The following is a 12,509-nucleotide window of genomic DNA, read 5'->3' on the forward strand; positions in this document are numbered from 1 at the left end:
AAGATGGACATACTGGAACAAATGAATTTCAAAGGGAGACTGCAACCTGTAGATAATGTAATTATTACAACTGTTAATAGCAGAATACCCTCAGTGCTCTTCTGCATTTCCTCTCAGTGTTTACAATTCTCTTCCTCAGCCATGTAGACCTACAACTCAGGATGTAATGAGCTCATGCATCTGTTGAAAGCTTAAGCCATTATAATAAATGTGTTGGTTTCTGAAGTGCCACAAGGCTCTGACTTGCTGCTTCTTGCCTTGACGCTCCAGGTGAACACATCCAACAGCAACTCCTGCTCTCCTCTAACAAACAGGGGTGAGAGGAGGAGAATAGCCCACAAAGAAAGGTGAGGGTAGAATGGGCAGCCCCCTGGCAAAGCACAATTGCTTCCTCTGTTCCCTTTGCCATATCTCAGGGGTAGGAAACACTCTTCATCCCAAGGGCCAGATCCCCTTGTGGGGAACCTTTCAGGGGCCAGATGTGAATGATGGGCAGGGCCAGAGGCAAAAGTGGGAGGAGCAAGACATTTGACCCTTGACCTTTGTGCAGTAGGCTCCCTTGCAGTCGTGCAAAACCCAGATTGTTACACCTACACAAACGTGTAGGTGTCTCTCCATCCAGGCAAGTGAGAGGCCTTCTCACCATTCAAGAATATGTTTTAGCCAAGGAGAAACAGTTGCTGTGGAGCTGGACCAGTGAGCAGAACGGGAATGGTTTAAGGGAGACCTAAGGGAAGTGTATCAACTCTGCATGCGGGAACTTTGAAAAAAAGCATATTTGACTCCAGTCCGCCTTGCACATATTACTAGAGTTGGTTCCCGCATGTATCGAAAGAGTATTGCACAAGTGCTTAACTTTTGGAAAGAACCGAGAGAGCACTGTCGGAGCCCCTGAGGAAGAGGAGCAGCAGCAGCCCGGCTGGGGCAGAAGACGGAACGAAGCTCCCCAGGGCTCTTTGGCGCACTGCCTGTGGTTGCTAAAAGCTGCTTTGTAACGATATCTTAAAAACTAACGGGGCGGCCAGCGGAACTCCCTGCTACGAGGGCACGGAGGAGAGTGAGCGGCTGCCTAGCTGCCAGGCAGCTTCAGGGACGTTCGCCGGGTACCGCGAAATAGCCCCTCCCTCCTGGGCGGGGTTTTGCGGCTCCGCCCCGTAGCGTCAGACGAGCCTTTTCCCCGCGCGCAGGCACATCTGGACATTCGTAGTTCCGGGTGCGTCGGGCATGGCGAAAGCGGCCAAGTACGCCAAGGTGGGTTTGGCGGCCGAGGGGCGGCTAGTGGGGGGGCGACGGGGAGGCCTCAGCACCCCGCTCTCTCTTTTTCTCTGTGCTCCGCAGGTGGAGGAGGAGGAGGCGGCGGCGGCGGCGGCGAGTGACTCGGGCGCCCTCTCCGCCTTCCTGGGCTGGTGCGCCGACGCGGGCCTGGAGCTGAGCGCTAAGGTACGGCCCGCCAGGGGCTTCCGCGGGCCGGAAGGGATTGGACCAGCCGCTCCCTGCCGGCGGGGAGAGCCTGGCCGAGGGGGAAAGGCCCCTCCATCCCCCCCGCCCAGGGAAAAGCAAGAGGCTTCCTTGCCGAGGCCCCGTGGCCAGGTGTTAAGGGGAGGCCGCTCTTCATTCATTCAAATTCCCTTTGAATTTCACCTGCCTTTGCGGGTGTCTCCTACAACACAGGGGGAGGAGGTGCGGTTCCCAGCAGTAAAGGAGCGGAAGGCAGTGCAGAACCACCCGGAAAATTCAAGCCGAAATGAAACTTGTAGCAGTAAATATGCACCCGGCCTAATAATAAAATGCTTTAAAACAAAAACATCCATCCGAAGGAACCCGGCAGCAGCAAACAACAGAAACCGGCATGAATAAGATAATGAAAATGTGGCGTTTCAAGACTTGTAGTAACTTTAATCTTGTTACTTCACATGCATCAATAAGCACCATTTTACTCTGCATTAATCTAGTCTTGCTCCTTTTCCTGCTTCCATTCTAACAGCTGCTAATGGTGGGTTAATATTGCCACTCTGGGGCAGCTGAAATAGTTAGAAAATGGTTGTATCACTCTTTAGTCACCTGGCTTGTGTTACCAGCAAATTGGAAGGGGGTGTGTGAGAGAGGTCTCTCACCCCCCCACCCGAAACGAGAAAATAACAGCAACATATCTGCAAAGGCATTGCATCTGCAAGAGTGTGACTCCCCACTGAACCCCAGGTCTCCAACAAAGGAAAATAGCAATTCACTATTTGTATCTATGTACTGGCTGAGTGGGAAAACTTCAGAAATTCATAAGAAGCCACTTGTATTAATCTTCTCAGTTCCAATGGCATTTAGGACCCAGGGAAGTGAGGTATAAGGGGTGGAGTGAGAGAGCCCACTGTAATCCCCAAGATGTACAGTCCCATCCATCTGCAGGGCCTTCCTAAGGAGTCATGACTGGTGATAGCCCAGACAAGAAAAAGGGTTGCATTTGACTTGACTCAGGGACCAGGGAACTGTAAATGCTTTGCTTTGTACTGTGATGAAGTGTGAAAGACTATATTTGAGTGACAGGGGCATGCCTGGATCTCAGGTTCTACCTGAGACCACACCTTTTCTGTGACATATCTATGTCTTGATGATGCATCTTGAGATGTATTATGGGAAACTTTGAAATACAGGTGTAACCCATTGATGGGCTTCTGGCTGCTTCATCTTTGTGGCAGTAGGAAGTCTTGTTGCAACAATAAAGATAGGGCTCCAAGGACTCCCGTTTACACTTGTGAGTACAAAAGGCTAATTAATCTATTAAGGGTCGGCTTTTGTGACGCTAACCAGGGACCTGTAACTAAGGGTTGTAGTAAAAAAAAAAAACCTTTTGGAGTTGGAGAAAAAACTTTGTTTTCCTGTGTTGTAGGTCAGCGTGAGCAGAGAGGGCACAGTAGCTGATTATGGCTTGGTGGCCAGGGAAGACATTGAAGCAGGAGAAGTCCTTTTCACCATCCCAAGAACGGCAGTCCTTTCGCAATACACAAGCCCCCTTTCTTCCCTACTAGAGAAAGGTACAGGAATGGTTTTTGGGGGATTCTGTAGCGTCATTAAAAGCTTCATGTTCATTGGGCAGCCTGTCCAACCAGGTGCCCTCCAGCTGTTTTGAATTACAACTCTCAGCCCCACCCAGCATCAGTGTGCTTTCTAGCATATAGAATAGCCTTTGCTAAGCAGGTGCCCTCCAGATGCTATTGGACTACAACTCCCACCACCCCCACTTGGCATAGTACATATGCACACACACAGTACCCTCTATTAATAAATCCATATTCTCTGTGTGTGTCTGGTTGTGCTAAAGGAGGTAGAGGCTCCAGATTGCTGACCTATGGTGTACAGTATTGACAGCCAGTCATGGTAATGATAGGAATTATAGTCCAACAGCTGGAGGGCACCAGGTTGATGGAAGGCTGATATAGAGTGGCTATTGTCCTACAAAGAAGAATGTGCATTTTGATACTTATAAATGGGGTGGAGGAAACAGCAAGCTCCTCAGTAAGCTTCCAGATTCTTCAGAATGCCCCAAACTGTGTCATCCTTGAGAGAGATTGGAGAGTTGTGTTCTCAACTATGGACGTAGGTTTCTGGCTGATTTGGCTTGCTCTCTTAACAGATAATAGTTCTGGCGTTCTTACACTCTATTTTATTTACCTTTAATAGAGCAAGCCTCTCTGGAGAGTCAGTCCGGCTGGGTTCCGCTCCTGCTTTCTTTGCTTCATGAGTCCACAGCCAGTGATTCTCGTTGGGGGCCTTATTTGTCACTGTGGCCTAACTTCAGGGGTCTGGATCACCCCATGTTCTGGTAAGAGGGGAGGCTGTTTGGCTGTGTTCTGCCAGCACCCAGCTTCCTCAGGTAAATCAGTTGCAGCACATCTTCACCAAACAAATTTGGAGTCCAGAGCAGAGTCAACCACCTCAAGGATGCTTGTGAAGCATGCTTGCAGTAGCTCAGAAAATGAGGCTGGGCTGGGCATGGTCAGGTGCTTGTGCTGGAGCGTATCTTCATGACTCCAGTCCTAGGGCTTTTCATTCCCCCTTGTTACGCCAGAAGATGTAGGCAGGCACTGTAGTTTCTTCCATAGGAAAAAATCAAAGACTTTTGACACTGGTGTTACCAGCTTGGTGGTACTTGAGATGTTTGATTGAGAGGCTAGTTTATTTCTGGATGATAATGGTGACATGTTTGAACCTCGGGCAGGTTTGTGTCTACCCACCTCCACCTCTTTGTTCACAGTTTCTTAAGAATAGGTTTAAAAACACTTGAGAGTGGGTCATCTAAACAACTGTCACTTGAGAATCAAATATTAAGCTGGTGTTAATAAGTGCTTCTTTTTATGATGGGGTGGGGGGGAGTGATGTAGAGAGTAGTATAATGAAAGGGTGTTTTGGTGAGGGAGTGCATAGAGTGCAGAAACCATGCTCTAGTCTTGGATTAGGAAAACTAGGATGGTTTGAGAATACATATTGGATATTTCAGATACCAAGGTGATATCTAGATCTCAGATGAGGGAGTAGCCAGCTTGTCAGTACTGTTCAGCACAAGTGAGCAATCTGGGGGACTCCACTTTCTTCAGCGCAGCTAATCCACCCAGTCTGGAGAGGGAGAGAAGATGGGGCTATGGATGAAGGAGATAGAGGGTGCTTGGTGTGAGGGTTTGTGTGTGTGTGCGTGCGTATGCATGAGAGAATAGATGGAGTGAAGAGGGAGAAAGAAAGTGGATGTTCCATCCACTTTTTGCTTGGGTGCCACTTCTGCAACTGGTTTGTAGTGCCTCGCCGCTTTCTGGCCAAGAGAGTGTAGCCTGCTGTACAGGAACCATTTTGATTGTTCACTTACTTGGCTTCTTGCTTAAAGAAAGAAACTGCACCTTCTGCTTGCTGTTTTGTACAGGAGTAAAGAAGAGCAGATGAGACTTCTGCAAGGAACAGGGATCCCAGAAGCTGTGGACAAGGACTTGGCCAATATCCAGACAGAGTATTCCACCATCATCCTGCCTTTCCTGAAGGCCCACCCAGATATATTTGACCCTGAGGTGCACACTCTGGAGCTCTACAAGAAGCTGGTGGCCTTTGTCATGGCATACAGGTGAGAGAGAGAGGAAAGGTGGGAGCCAGGAGTGGTTACTCTCTAAATTGCCAAGGGGTGAGCAGGGTGTGTACTGTTGTTTTCCATCTGGGACACTGTGATTTGGAGTTTAAAGAGATGGCACCTGAGAAGCATTCAGGTTGAGAAACTAAATATATGCAGGAAGTGAGTTGATAGAGGAGTCCCAGATGGGGTTCAGTTTTTGGTGAACTGAGAAGGCAGGAAGGCAAAAGTTGCTGATCAACAAAGAAGAGAAGTGTCACTGCTGTGCCTCTCTTCCTTTCCACATATCTGGCCTTGGACAGTTGGAACTTTCCTTGTATAAACCACAGCAGGGATGGGGAACCACAGGCCCAGAGGCCAGATGTGCCTACCTGGCCCTCTGCTGGTCCTTGGCACTCTTCCCCGGGCTGGAATGTGTCTTTGAACTCTGATAATGCTTCTTGTTTGCTTGGATGAAGGATGGGGTTTGAGGGAGTATGTGTAGAAACGAGCCTCCTGTGGGAAGTTAAGCTTTCCATCCTTCGCTCTGCCTTCTTCTGCCTCTGGCCCCTCCTGGGTTGCACCTGTAGAGAATGCGGCCCTCAGACTGGAAATGGTTCCGCATTCCTGCTCTACAGACTGTCTTTACAGTTGAGCATGTAAACTGGTATGTTGAGGCAGGAATATACAAATGAACAAATAATGTATGTTAGAGGAGCATATTTAGGTTTTACTGAAGAAAGATGCTCCACTTTTTAACTGTAACGTCCCACAGCTCCTAGAGCTTGAATTTAAAGAGCCTCATCTAGGGTGCCCAAGCACCTTTCTCGACCTTGGGTCCCCAGATGTTGTTGGACCATAACTCCTGTTATCCCTGACTGCTGGTCCTTCTCACTAGGGATGATGGGGTTTTTAGTCCGATCACATTTGGGGACCCAAGGTTGAAAAAGGCTGTTCTATGCTGCTTGGGCACAGAGAGCCAGTGTGGTGTAGTGGTTAAGAGCAGTAGTCTCGTAATCTGGGGAACCGGGTTCGCGTCTCCGCTCCTCCACATGCAGCTGCTGGGTGACCTTGGGCTAGTCACTCTTCTTTGAAGTCTCTCAGCCCCACTCACCTCACAGATTGTTTGTTGTGGGGGAGGAAGGGAAAGGAGAATGTTAGCCGCTTTGAGACTCCTTCGGGTAGTGATAGAGCGGGATATCAAATCCAAACTCCTCCTCCTCCTCCTCCTCCTCCTCCTCCTCTTCTTCTTCTTCTTCTTCTTCTTCTTCTTCTTCTTCTTCTTCTTCTTCTAGATGAGGCTCTTTAAAGTAAAGCTCAGATTGAGTTCAGGGGCAGTTCTTGGATTGTGTGTTGCAGTTTCTAAACTAGTAGCCATTTTCAGAGCCATGTGCATCTCTTTCCCTCTCACCAACCTCAACATGATTTGGCTGTACTTAAAGCTGCCTCGGTCTATTATCTCCCTGCTTTGTTCCCCACTAGTTTCCAGGAGCCTTTGGATGAAGAAGAGGAAGATGAGGAGGAGCCCAATCCCCCAGTGATGGTGCCCATGGCAGATCTCTTGAATCATGTGGCTGACCACAATGCCAACTTGGAATATTCACCGGTGAGCAGAGCATACAGAGCTTAGATGCAGTTGAGCCCCTGTGTTTGTGTGTGTGTGTGTGTGTGTGTGTGTGTGTGTACGTGTGTGTGTGTGTACGCCAACCTTCCCCATTCTTTCAGATCTATTCCCTGAGGTGTGAATTTTCAAAGGGCCAAGTGGTTTTTTTCCTGGAGATGTCTGAGCCACAGTCTCCATCATGTGTGTTATGACTTGTTCAGACCAGAGGACTCTTCGTCCTCGATGCAGCTCTGCAGTGGCCAAAGGAACAATTCCTTCTTGCAGCAGTTTCTGCTTCCATAAGGAAAAGCAGGATATGCCATCTGTAGCTGCTTGACCTGCTGGGATTTTTGCCTGGAGAAAGAGAGTCTTCTGTCAACTCTGCCCATCTTCCTTTTGCCTTGAGGAATGTGTGGAGTTTTCTCCCAGTACTGGAAGGCTCAGATGGTTCATTTCTTGCTCAGGGGAGACTCACTGTGATGCAGACTGAGAATTCCTGCCATAAGAAAATGACCAAGGTGTCATTCCATTCTGCAGTAGGAATTATTTGTTGTGATTGTCTTTGGAAGACTGGTGAAGAAGGTTCAGATCTATGTGTGCCCTCTCTGTGTCCTTCGGCATAATGGGGATGCTTAGCTCATAGCTTCAGCTAATTGTAACTTAGCTGCTTCTCCTGTTTGGTTAATCAGTGAAATATGTCATTGTGGAGAGCCAAGGATGAAAGGAAAGGAGAAAGAGTAGGAGTTGTGTAGACAGAATCTCTGCCCCCTTTGGAACTTTGTTCTCTTCTCCTCCCTCTGGGGAGAAGAACCTAGAGCATGGCTTACATTGTACCTTGTGGAATTTAAATTGAAGCTGTTTGGGGAGCTGATTTTTGCTGAAATGCAGGAAATTAAACCAAGTACATTTTCTCTAGCTCCCAGGTACCAGTAGGAATCCTTGGGCGGCAGCAACATGACTGACACCAGGTCATGCAATTGTTTTTCCTGGACTTGAGAAAATGCCTTCCTAGATTGCTGAGTGAGAGGAACTGCTTGAGTAAGAAGCTGTTGTTTCTTGTTCCCCTCATCACAGTCCCTGAAATCAAACCTGTAAAAAATCTTAATGAAAAAATTTGCAGGTCTGTTGTTGGGCAAAAAGGCACACCCTTGATTCAGATCTCAGGCACACCCTTGCTTTTTGGTGCTTGGATTCTGTTTTCATCACTTTGGAAGCAGCTGTATTTGGGTGTGCATGGGTCTCACCTATCAGGCCCATCACCTGCAGTGGTTCCTTAGGGTATTGCTTCTCCTTTGGGGAGCATATAGGGGGCAGGTAAAGGCCTGGTTCAGCCAAAAGGGACTTTGCAGGCACTACTGATCAGCTGGCTGACAGGGCCTACAAAGCCTATTTCAAAGTGCTGCATGAAATAGAGCTTTGAGAAGGACTTCTGAAGACCCCTGTGATGCCATGGGGTTGCCAGGCCCAAAAGGGGTTGGAGAGAGAACAGTTTGGCCCATTGAGCTAAAAAGCTCCCCCATCCCTCATGCAGCCTTTCCACAGAGTGTACTTTCTCGGCAGCAGATGGGTGGGAGGCTCTGCTTTCTTCCATCCCTCTCCAGAATTTTCTCCTGTCTCTGAAGAGCATTCACAGCAAATTTGGTGTATTTCAGGGGAATGCTTTGGAGTGTAAGGCAATGCTTCCTAAGAGTGAAAAACAGGGAAGACGTCTGCTACTCTACCTTCTGTCTTCCTCCTCCAACTGCAACCATTTTGTTATTGCTCATCTGTTGCACACATTGCAGGAGTGGAGAAAACTGCAGGAGATGAGTGGGGCAGAGGAAAACTTTTTCTTGGGAGAGTCTCAGGACTGGACAGGATCTGTCAAGTTTTACTTCCCTCTTTTGTCTGCAGGAGGTATTGAAAATGGTTGCGACTCAGTCCATCTGCAAAGGCCAAGAGATCTTCAACACTTATGGGGAGATGGCAAACTGGCAGCTCCTCCACATGTATGGCTTTGCTGAACCGTATCCTGGCAACACAAACGATGCTGCTGACATCCAGATGCTGACACTATGCAAAGCAGCACTGCAAGGCAAGAGGCTGGCCAGGAGACACTTTTTTAAAAAAGAAACATAAATCAGCAGAGTAAGAGGATATCTGAAAATCCATCTGTCTGTCACCTTGTGTTGCTTTTTCCAGCTGTGTTTTTAATAGGTGGAGGCTGCATTTAAATACAGGTGTTTATATGTGACTTCTGCAGCTGCTGGTGGCATCCAGAGGAGAACAGCTTGATTACTTTGCTTCCCAATCTTGCATAACACCTCCTAGGTCATAATGCCAATTTAAAACAAAATAATCTGAAGGCATGGAACTTTCCTCCATGATGCTCTGGATGGCATTCAAGGTTTTCAGTCTCACCCTCTCCCCCCCCCCCCTTCACAACTCTGTGGGACAAGTTAGGCTGAGTATGCAATCCAAAGTCTTGTTGGGACTGAGTGAGGACTCGAAGCTGGGCCTCTCTGGCCCCTGCCAGGCACTGTTAGCTGCAGCACTACACTGGATTAGACGAAATGATGCGCTTCTGCTTTTGACTGCAGCCAGTGCTCCCTCTGCTGCCTGTTGAACCTGCACCTGCTTTTCTCTCCCTCTCCCTCCACCAGCTACAAAGACAGAAGCTCAACGGCAGCTGGTCTTGGAGCAGTGGGACTTCCTCTGCCAGATGGAGATGGTGGGTGAGGAAGGGGCTTTTGTGATCGGCTGGGAGAGAGTCTTAACTGAAGAAGAGCTGGCCATGGCATTGAAGGTGAGGGCTCTGGCTGGTTGCTGCACCATTAGACTCCTGGGAGGCCATTTTACTCCCGTACATGCTTGCTGTGATTACTTAAGCAGTTGACGACAGAGTTTTACTTTACAGGGGTGGCATGTTGGACTTAATCTGAAGATTCTTTCAGTTTAGATGGAGGGAGGACAACTTCTCTCTGTTGGTCAGTGGAGGTGTGACTTGTGAAGGCTTCTTCCCGTGGCAGGCAGGGAGGCTTGAGGTTGCTTGGGGGCTTGCTTATGCCACTTTGGCACCTGGGCATCGCAGCCCCAGCATAGGAGAAGAGTGCTTCAGTCTTAGCTGTTTGGGTAAGGAGCAAATTCCTCTGTCAGTCTGCAGATTGCAGGGGGGGGGGCGCAGCTGTGCTTTGTTTTTTGCTGGGGGCAGCACAATGCACTGGTCATTTTGAAGTCTTTCCAGGGCTTGTCTCCACTGGAGGCATTGCCCATTACAGATGTCGCTCTGGGGGCTGTCTGTGTGCTTTGATGTTTTTGTGCAAGCCCTCCCTATCCCTGGGTTCTGAGACGCCTCCTAAGGAAGGGCACAGCAAGCAATGGAGAAGCTATTAGTTGGGCAAGTGTGCTTCTTTTTCCTCCAGGGGCTGGCTTACTTGCTGGACTGGGGTGAAGATATGCACATGTATTCTTGGCCTGCTACTGCTGTCTATTTTAATGGATGGGATTTAGAAAATGTAGGAAGCAGCCTTCATTCCACTTCTCATGAGTTCTGCTACATGGCATGCAAATTCTTCCACTGAGACTCTTAAGTTGTTGCTTTCTGCTGAAGTCCCAGGCAGCTTCCACCACGTTCTCTCTTTATGCAACCACCCCTTCCCCGCGTAATCAGCAGTATATTCTGTACTGGAATGAATGGGGCAGGTCTGAACTTTTTATGCTGTGTGGCAATGACGTATCTTCTGTGGTGCTGTCATTGTTCCCAGGAAAGGGAGAAATGTGACTAGAGAGATTCTGCTTCCATCCCTTGGGACTTCTTTCTCTGTGGCTTTTGGAGGCCAACAGCCTCACTGACCTTGAGCTCCAAGTAGTCTGCCAAATTTCCTGCAGGTGCTTGTCAAAGGACAGTTTTAGTACTAATATATACAGTGGTGCCTTGGTTCTCAAACTTAATCCATTCCAGGAGTCAGTTCCACTCCTGAAACTGTTCGAAAACAAAGGCACGGCTTCTGATTGGCTGCAGGAGCTTCCTGCACTCAAGCGGAAGCTGCGTCGGACGTTTGGCTTCCGAAAAATGTTTGCAAACCGGAACACTTACTTCCGGGTTTGCGGCGTTCGGGAGCCGATTTGTTCGGGAGCCAACCCGTTCAAGTACCAAGGTACCACATAGTTTATTTTGCTTTGAACATAATCACTAACCAAGTTACATACATGGATTAAATGCTGTGTGCCTTTATACACATTTATATTTCTTGCTGCCTGTTCCAGTTGTCTCGATGGAAATTTAATTTCAAACATTTTGAATGACTTGTGTCTGCTGTTCCTCCAAATTCTGCCTATGGAAACTAGCAAGTGTCCCCCCCCCCCAATTATGTAAACATCGTATCCATCTAATTTTAATGTTTTGCAAGATGCTCTCACAAATTTACTTCATTATATTATGACTCTCTTCCAGAATGTAACTTAACTTGGGAGAGGGGAAGGTCCATAGTTTTAAATCCTGAGAAGCAACAGCAGGATCCCTTTTGGAGAATGTTTACCAACATGTGTGGGGCTGTTGATGCCTTGAAGTTACTTAAGAGACCAAGAAGGTAGCTCTCAATAATCCCAGTTCTTTGTGGCTGTAGGTGCTGACTATGTCTGCAGATGAGTTCAAGGAGTTTAAGGAGCAAGAGACCCAGGAACCCAAAGCAGGCGAGGATGGTGCTATGTTCCTGATGCTCTCAAATACTACAATACCAAGGCTTGAAGCCTCCTGGAAGAAGTTGCTCTTTGATGCTACACTGCTAACCCTGAAGTCATACAGCTCAGACTTAAAAGCAGAGGAAGAAATGCTCAGAGACCCTCAAGCTTATTCAAAACTAAGCTGCCGGGAGAAGTTTGCCCTGCAAGTGCGTTATGGCCAGAAGATGATTTTGCACCAGTTGCTGGAGCTAGCAAGCTAGCTGCAGCTGAGGAAGGCAAGTGCTGTTGGCCTGGGAGGCTTAGCTAAAGGTTTCTATAAAGGCAGAGGCATTTATTTTTATATAAAAATGTGTTTCTGTGAGTATCAATTACATCCACAGGTAGCAAAGCTACCAATTTACACAGCACAGAATTGACACAGCTGGGGAATCTGTGTTTCTGTAGATGCGTTTGGACAACTCCAATCATCCCTGACCATTATGGGCCAGGCCATGCCAGCTGAGACTAATGGAAGTTGGAGTCAAAGGACACCTGGAAAGCCAGTTTCCCCACCTCTTAGGTCCCCCTGTACATTAAATCAGCTGGTAAGATGGCCAAGTTTACAACACCTGTGAGACCCAGTAAATATGGCATTAGTCATATGGGATGTCCCCCTCTCCTGAAGGACTGTGATCAGATCTAGCACTCTAGGTGCAGATGTTTGCGCTGCTGAACAAAGATTAACATGTTTCACTTGCTTACTGTCTAGATGCTCTTCCTCATCCCTGGGAATGTTCATGCTTCTTTGACGTTGACAAAATGTTCCTAAAAACATTTTCATTGTTAAGTCCATTATTACTATATTTTACATTTTGAATCCCTTTGTAGCATCTTTTACTTTTCCCAACCTTCTTCCCATCCCACCTCTGGCCAGATGAGCTGCACAGATGTATAGTTTAAGACTAGGCTTGGAGTTTTTAAACAATAAAATGTATTTGTATTGATAAGTGAGAAACCTGTGTTATTGCCACTTTAATGGACACTTTGAGGAGTTAAGGATGAATGGGGTCAAATCGTGTACTGGACAGTTCTATTTACCGAGTAAATCCTCGATGGTGACTGCAGCACTAGGACTATTCATTTTTGAACCCTAGTTCATGCCATCTGAAGGTAGAAGGGCCACCT

The 12,509-nt window shown here is 47.8% G+C and overlaps 1 protein-coding gene across 3 annotated transcripts; it reads left to right on the top strand.

The window, feature by feature from the left end:
- Nucleotides 1–1,178: 1,178 nt before the first annotated feature.
- Nucleotides 1,179–12,339, top strand: SETD6 (SET domain containing 6, protein lysine methyltransferase). Of its 3 annotated transcripts, none has more exons than XM_081016903.1 (9): nucleotides 1,179–1,251; nucleotides 1,348–1,440; nucleotides 2,882–3,026; nucleotides 3,673–3,814; nucleotides 4,904–5,098; nucleotides 6,563–6,686; nucleotides 8,577–8,757; nucleotides 9,326–9,468; nucleotides 11,288–12,339. In XM_081016903.1, exons 1-9 carry the CDS (start codon nucleotides 1,225–1,227, stop codon nucleotides 11,603–11,605), a joined length of 1,368 nt encoding a protein of 455 aa, XP_080873029.1. In that variant the 5' UTR covers nucleotides 1,179–1,224; the 3' UTR covers nucleotides 11,606–12,339. The 3 variants fall into 3 exon arrangements, with proteins under 3 accessions (XP_080873029.1, XP_080873028.1, XP_080873027.1); XM_081016902.1 differs by having other exon boundaries at nucleotides 1,210–1,251; nucleotides 1,345–1,440; XM_081016901.1 differs by having other exon boundaries at nucleotides 1,213–1,251; nucleotides 1,339–1,440.
- The last annotated feature ends 170 nt before the right edge of the window (nucleotides 12,340–12,509 follow it).

This window comes from Podarcis pityusensis (assembly GCF_964106645.2).
Source record: "Podarcis pityusensis genome assembly, chromosome: 8".
Classification (NCBI taxonomy): domain Eukaryota; kingdom Metazoa; phylum Chordata; class Lepidosauria; order Squamata; family Lacertidae; genus Podarcis; species Podarcis pityusensis.

Excerpts from the sequence above, each read along its gene's own strand:
- SETD6 (XM_081016901.1), top strand. The coding sequence starts at position 1,225 with ATGGCGAAAGCGGCCAAGTACGCCAAG. Across the intron at positions 1,252-1,338 it reads AAGCGGCCAAGTACGCCAAG|GTGGAGGAGGAGGAGGCGGC; the intron begins GTGGGTTTGGCG and ends TGTGCTCCGCAG. Across the intron at positions 1,441-2,881 it reads GCCTGGAGCTGAGCGCTAAG|GTCAGCGTGAGCAGAGAGGG; the intron begins GTACGGCCCGCC and ends CCTGTGTTGTAG.